General features: G+C 37.5%; 1 protein-coding gene across 1 annotated transcript in view; it reads left to right on the forward strand.

Moving 5' to 3' along the window:
- Positions 1 to 2,901, forward strand: part of SLC12A2 (solute carrier family 12 member 2) — a 44,749-nt gene extending 41,848 nt beyond the window's left edge. Inside the window, exon 27 of the mRNA XM_026866023.1 lies at positions 7 to 2,901. Coding sequence (XP_026721824.1) covers positions 7 to 142 — 136 coding nt within the window. The 3' untranslated portion in view covers positions 143 to 2,901. The remainder of the gene's footprint in view (positions 1 to 6) is intronic.
- Positions 2,902 to 8,026: the final 5,125 nt, after the last annotated feature.

Here is an 8,026-nt window from a genome sequence, read left to right on the forward strand (position 1 = left end):
TTGCAGGAGTTTGCCAGTTGCACGAAAAGGTGCAGTTTCTAGTGCACTCTACATGGCCTGGTTAGAAGCTCTTTCTAAAGATCTGCCACCAATTCTCCTTGTTCGTGGGAATCATCAGAGTGTTCTTACCTTCTATTCCTAAGAGTACTGCACATAGGACAGCGATGGTACTTCAGTGCCCAGGGGAGAGTGATTGACATGGTCTATAGTTTATTAACATCACAAAGGCAAAAAGTGACTCTTCTTTCACTTTTTCACTGACTTGAAAGCACACAAGGAAAGTCACTGTATTTCTAAAGTTGTGACATCTTCAGTTTTATTCTGTATTTTCTGTAATTTAATCTTGCTTAATGGGGGTGGATTCCTTGTTAGACTGAAGAACAAGACAAGCTTTTTGTTTGCTATTTGAATAGCAGCAATAAAATGTTTTATTTTTGATCAATGAAAGGATTATAGATTTATAAAAGCCTTTTAGCCTTGAGGTGCCTTCTGAAATTAACCAAATCTCATCCATACATCCTATTTTGTAAATTTATATAGAATGTCAAAATTTGCCTTCAACTAAGAATTTAGATCAGACATCCTTTAGTTTCTAGTCTCTTCCATATTACAATAAAAATGAATGCTGCTTTTCAGTCTTCCATTGAGTTATTAGTTCTTAGTACTGTATGTTTTCTATTGTCAGAAAGTTTTTGGGTTTTGATTATTATATCTGTTAGATTTAAAGGTGAGAATTGGGGCAGGTCAGTTGAACTAAAACAAATTCCTTATGTTATTTTCAAGACTTCATGCTACTAAATTTTGTAACAGTTAAAACTAATTCTACTAGCAGAGAGGATCCTTTTCTCAAATGTGGTACTAGTCTGATATATAGAGCTAACATTAGCCACCTTGGCAAAGGATAGTAGCCAATCTTTCCTCTGTAGCTCTAATATGAAACCGAATTCCTCTTACTGGCTGAGGCTTTTTATCTTACTGAAAATTAGAAGACCTGTCCTAGTTCTTGGCCTGTTATGCTTTGGTGTCACTTTCAACTTATTTTGAAACAAAACTCAACTTAAGGCTTGAATGGGGATAATATAAGCAATGTGATGCTATCTAACAGAAAACAGTAAACACTATGTGGAATCTTGCTATCCAATATGAAATGTAAAAGCTACAGTTCTCACATTTTTCAACAAATGGTTAAAAGGACCACTAGTTACTAGGGGAGATGTTTTTAGGTTAATTCATTCTGTTGTCAGAAAATACATTTAGTTTTACTAAATAATGCTCAGGTTTGATTGTCTAGCAATTTAGATCTGTTCCATACATCCTAGTTTATACATTTTCTATGTTTAATAAAGAAACTGCCAATCTTGTGTGCCCTTCCATTGTATATTTTGAGAACTTCATAATTTAGTCTATTATGAACACCTACACAAGCAATTTCACTTGAGCCTTTGTATAAAGGTTAGTAATGTGAACTGATTTTTAGATTCCTGATATATTTTGGATAGAAAGGATTGCCTAAAAACATTTCACAAGCTTTTGATATTAGCATTGGACATGCTACTGGATCAGTTTACCAGTGATTTAGTGACTTGTATTTAAGGATGAACAGAAAAGGTGTATTTTTATGCTAAATACAAGATTAAAATGAAATGTAACTGTTCCTTTTGAAGGACAAAGCATAATCATTGTGTGGCAAGGTAGAACTTCAAATTGTTGTTAATGAAAATATTCTACACAGTGCAGTATACACTGTTATCACGTTCTTGGTAAACTGCAAACCATCTTTTTTTGCTCTTTCTGTCAATTGGATTTGAGACTGTTGAAACATTTCACTTAAAAAAAGAAAAAGAAAAACAAACATGCATGTTTTGCTGCTGTGTGCGATAACTGATGCCAGCATGAACCCAGCTTGTTATGATAAACATTATAAGACAAGACAGTTTGCAGTAAAAGTGCAGTTTCCTTCCAGGTGAGGGGGTGGGGATCAAATTTACCAACATATCTATTACAGATTTTACAGTGTTTTTTAGGGGATAAGGATGTCACATCGTGAATATGGACTCATTGCCATGTTTCTTCTTATTTTGTGGGTTACATTATTTTGAACAAATGGACAGTAGGACATTGACTTAGTGCTGCTATCTTAAAGAAAAAAAAAAATTAAAATGTGCACAGGTACACTTAGAAGGTTTTTTGCCCATTCAGGAAACCATTGCTTGTGATCTGTAACACAAACCAAATGAAGTGTGCGTATACATGCATATATGTGTATAAAATTATATAAAATATATCTAAATATGCATATGGGGATAGTTAAGGTTATGTCTGTGAAATAACATAGGATGCTTTTCACATGCACTCTCAGAAGTCCACTAACGCTAGGCATGAGGTCAAGTTTCAAGATTATTTGCTACACTAAAACTTCGTGAATGGTAATTGTTTGCAAGAGATGTCAGTTAGTGGCAGTCACTCCAACTTCTGCTTTGATTTTGGCGCCAAATTTAGTTATGTTCCAATCATTATTAATTACTTGAAAAATCAAATCACTTACACATGGCAATTCATACCTTCTGTAGATTAGGTTTCTTTGTATGGGTTTAGAAAGACAGTAATAGCTGGAGAAAATCAATTATTTATTTGTTCACTTATATTTGTATTTAGGTTTCCTTTTACATACATTCTTTTTATATGCTTTTTCTGACATTACATATTTAAAAATAACTGAAAATAATTTAAAGATTTGAATGTTAGTGGGTGAAGGCCCACTTGGTTTGAAGATGTAAAATTTGATACTGTACTGTAACTGTCACACACAAATGCTTTTCTAATGTTTTAACGTAATTATTGCAGTTAATACTTTGTACTGGGGGGATGTCACTGCAATAAAAGGAAATGAATTCAATACAATTGCCTTGTCTAACAAAGCCTTTTTTATTGGTGGGGTATAGGGATTAATGTTCATAGTTTAACAGATTAATGCTGAAAATAGTTCCTGATATGTGAATATGCTTATTGCATGCATCTGATACTTAACCATTATTGTGAATTTGGATAGGACCATGAGTAGAATTTAGTCATCCAGGTGTTTTGTATAAGTTGATGAGTGTTCTGTTCTTGGAGGAAAAATTTGTTGCTGCTGGGTTAGGAACAGTGATGGTTGCATAAGAAAAATAAACTTTGTTTCACACTCTGAAATTTGTCATGACTTGCCAGGTGATGCAGACCAATCCACAATATGTGTTATTTTTAAGCTGGAACATGAGTATCTGAAAATGTGTTCCTATTACATTTGCAATTTGTTTTGCCACTAAATACAGTGAATGGCTGTTTAATTTAGTTCAAGATGATAGTCTACTGGGATATGAGGAACTGTGTTGGGATAATAACTTGGAAGAGGCAGTTGCAGAGCCATTTGTAAGCAAGACATGTTTGGCCTTAATTTCACTGATGTACATTCAACAAGAAACTGGTTGAAAAATCTTAAGAGCATAATGAGAAATGGCAAGTTGTTTTCTCACATCAAATTTTACTGAAAACCCTTGAAGAACTTTAACCTCAGCGATTTTGGTGTTTCCTGATGTAGCTGGGTGAGAATTTTATTTGAAAATTAACCTCGAATAAATTCAGACCTTTTGCTATGTATCATTAATTTACTAAATACTTGTTGATTAAGTCTTTCCATGCATTTAAATTTAGGCCTTGAGATTCGGAGGCCAGTGGAAAAAGAACACTTGTTAAAAGTACATTGCTAATTTCTATAGCATTAGCTCTAACCTGTTTCATTATGTAGAGGTAGAGAAGGTATGTAGCAGTTTTTTCAGATCTCCGTATTTGCTGGAGAAGTGGTTGATCTAAGTAATGACGCAGTATACTATTAGCTGAATTCACAGATAAATGACCACATTTTTGAAGCTAAAAATTGAAAATTGGATCAAGGTTGATGGCATCACTTCGCTACACAATCAGTGAATGTTCACTACATGGCAACCCATTTTGGTTTTGAAACAGGAAAGCAGGACTCTTCATCTTGGTGAATGTTCTCCATTAGTCTAGTTACACTTCTCATATAACCTCTGGAGGATCCTGTAAATCTTGCCTCTACGCCTAAAACCTGGTTTATGTTCAGCTGGACTGGGAGCTAGGCTTCAGGTCTGTGAGACTGTATACAGAGGCATTGAATGGTGCTCTTCAGTACCAATGCCTTGCTTCCATTTGGTGTGGGCTGGAAACTTCTGCTAGTCTGCCTCTCCGCAATGTAGTGTAGAACAGGTTTTCAGAGTTAAGGCTGTGGATTATGTTGATGGAGGCTGATGCCTGCATTTAGAAGGCAAAACAAGCAGGTGAAAAGTATTGCTTCCTGAACTTTTGAACCGAAAGAGAAAATACTGAAGCAGTAGGTCCCCAAACAGAAGCAGGGGAAACAGTCCACTTCAAACAAGGCACCTCATATGCCCAGAGGGCCATCTCACAATGACAAAGAAACTACACTCTATCCTTTGGGCTGTATACATCAAACTCACTGACAAGGGACACAACCCGAAGTTACCAGTGTGACCTGGCCCAAGCCAAGCTCATGCTGAGTGCTGACATCCCTGTTCTTACTGGTATCAGTAGGCACACAACTGAGAGCAGAAAATATGAGGACAGTTTCCTTGCTGGTCACACCTTTGATTGGCTTGCTTTCCCTTACAGAAAAGGCTGGCTCTGTAGCTCCAGGGATCTGCTTTCCACCCTGCCCTCCGCTAGCCTTCCTCCCTTCCCTGCCTGTGCGGGCCCGGGGGCGCTCAGGTGCCGATCACACAGCCTGCGTGTGCAGACATATTTGCCTGCATGTCACGGTGTATACGGGGAGAGGGAATCGTTCAGGATTTGAAACGTCTGGCAATGCTAAATTTAACTTCCCAACCACGCTCTCTCTAAACAGCCCGATGCCGCTGCCCCTACAGCCCTTCCGTCCCTCGGGCCGCGCCACTGCATCCCCCCCGAGGCACCGCCCCATCCGGCAGCCCCGCGCTCCTGTTGGCTGCAGGCTTCGCACCTCGTCCTCTTATTGGCTGCTGTGGTAGGCTTGCCCTGTCACTCGCGAGGCCGTCAGTGTCGGGTATTGTGAGAACAGTTGCCTGCCCTTCTGCGTTATCGTAAGCCTTCGGTAAAGTGTTCTGATGGTTGTTTATTCATGGTGTTGTGTGCTGAAAATATATTTTTGTTATGCCTAAGTGACGTCTTGCAAAACATGCTGTCACCATGGCAGTAGCACCTGGACGGGAGAGAGGAAGGGCCCCACAAACTGCTCCAACCCAGTGGGGATCTGGGGAAGACCGACCCTTTTTGGAGCCAAAACAAATTCTAGTGTGAGATTCTGGGTCTAGGTAGCTCGTCTTCATAGCCACTCAGTTCCCGTCCACGGTAACAATTACAAAATCCTGTTAATACAACATATTTTTTTTTTAGTGAAAGAAATAGGAAAAAACCTTTTTTTGCTGTTGTTGTTTTCTGGTATTCTGGTATTCCAAAATACAACAGTAACGCCAGGTGGCACTATTGTCTTTCAACATCCCAGGTGATGCCTTAAACTGCCCTATAAAATACACTTTTCTTGCAGGATTACTTCGGTTTCATGGGACAAACGACTTAGTGCTTTGAATAAACGCGTCTCAGCACAATAGTACTATTTTGCATTAAATTTTCAAGAATTTTGACTATGGCTTGGAGAAAAGTTTAGTATTTCGTCCCACTCCCTTTGTGGGAGAAGTACTCTTGTTTTGTTCGAAAGGATGAAGGAATCTCCATGCAGATGCTGTCTATTGAGTTCAAACAGCTTTTTTACCACCAAGTAACCATAATTTCATAAATCACTGAGTGGTGCTCACTTTTCTCAGTGGCTATTTCCATCTGTGTTAGCTGTAGATATCAGAAGAATAAATACTTCAGGCAGAGAGAGACGTTAGAAAACAAAACAGACCGACATGTCCCAATGTCAGAATGATCCATAGCATTCCAACAAGGCATTTTTGCTTCATAAATAACAAACAATACAAACATCTACCACCACCTGCAAGTACAGAGGTAGGAGCAAGAAGATAAAATCTATATAATTCCAAAATATTTAGGTACTATTTAAAGTATCGGAGGAAACAGAATAGCGGAACACTAGCCATTTCCAAGCTTAGTAAGCTTGAGAATAACTTTATCGCTCTGTTGAAGAGTTTCACAATTAAGAACTAAATTTTGGAACATCTCTCTGCAATTAAATTTGTCTCTGCAAAACAGATAGTGAAATGGAGTCACAAGCAAAGGATTTCCACAGACTCTGGTTGAAAATTAGAGAGCTGGGGTTAGCCTTGAAATATCCTCACTCCTGATCCTGTACGGTCATTCATTTATTCTTTCAGATCAAGCTGCCTGGCTGGCTGGTTCAGCCACAATGTTCCAAATTATAGGGACTCTTGTACAATTCCTTTATACTACTGTTACCAATTACACAGATTAAAATTTAGAACAGTATTAAAAATACTTATACATGAAGGAGCATGAATCAAACGTTCGTGTGTGTGTTCTGTAAATATTTTGGTCAATTTAATGCAACTCATCTCTGATGAGCTGTGGGGGTAGAGCAAAAAAAAAAAACAACCAACATGTAAAATGTAAGCACAAAAGATAAGCGCTGCTGCTTGTGATAAAACGTAGTAGTTTTAAGCACTGGTAACCTAGAAATTATAGCAGGTCAAACCACAGTGCCTGCTGAGAGGAGCTTGCACTTCAAAGGAAATGACATTTTATGGATTTAACCAGCAACAGCCATTCACAGTATTACCATATGCAATCAAGGCTAACCACAGAATAGTGTGGGCTTTCACATGGGATTTTGGCTAACCTCATATAGAATTTAATTTTACTTTTGATAGCACAGTTGAGTGTTGTTAATTTTAAGCATCTTTATTCTCAATAAAATGTTTCTGTATCCTTCAACTAACAATAGTAGTGCTTCAGACATGGTAGGGTTTATTAGGAAAATTCAAGCTTTGGCAAACACATACCAAAACTTACTAAACACTCTTTATCATTGACATTTTTATGTGAATTGTATTGCGGGGTTTGGGGGTTGCTGCTTTCTTGTTCTTGCCATGTTTGTAAACACCTAGAAAAATAAGGCTTGATTCTCAGCTGGGACTTGGGAGTCACCGTGATATAAATAATTCCAATGGGTTAAAAAAAAAAAAAAAAAAAAAAGAGGTTATTATTACTTGTCAACTTTGGAAACTGGGTCTCCTCTCTAGCCAGGAAACAGACTTCTTCAATCTTGTTCTGTTGGCCAACCCTGAAACTCTTAGATCATTCTAGAAAACACATTCTGTCCAAGACACAAACCATTCCAGTATTAATTTATGATTTGGAGCCTGTCTGTGCAAATGTATCTGTGTGCCATTGCTCTAAATACATCATAATCAAGAAATTTTCACTTTACCAGGATTAGGCAAGATCAGTAATAAAAGGCATCTTCTACTGTAGCTTTGACTATAGGTAGTCACCCTCTAAATAAAGGGCAGTAGGTTCTGAGTTTGTAATCCTATCCTTGTTCTGACAGTAGTTAACCATATTCTATGGCAGCTTTTATGCCAGGAGGTGACTTTGTGGCAGATTTAGAATTCAGATAAAATTCTGATTTCTAGGTTTTGCTGTGAATACGAGGAATAATCTCTTTACACTCTAATGGGAAACACTTTTATATGAATTCTTTGTATTACTTCTAACTTAAAAAAAATTCCTGTATTGTTGGATAATTAATTATTACTGATAAAGAAAAATCAAATATGTACCACAGCATGTTCATTCAATCCTTAAAAATAAGGAAAGATCCGAGCTATCTGCTTCCCAAATCTAACTAAAAGGAGGAAAAGATGTTACGTAGTTTCACTGGCTTCACTACAATGTATTTATGGATCTTTGAAATTCATCTGTGGTATATGGAGCTTGAAGGAATGACAAGGTTCTTCCTAAGACTTAAGATTTTCATGATAGCAGTAGTAATGCT

This window comes from Athene cunicularia (genome assembly GCF_003259725.1).
Source record: "Athene cunicularia isolate RWA chromosome Z unlocalized genomic scaffold, athCun1 chrZ_part2, whole genome shotgun sequence".
NCBI classification, from domain to species: Eukaryota; Metazoa; Chordata; class Aves; order Strigiformes; family Strigidae; genus Athene; species Athene cunicularia.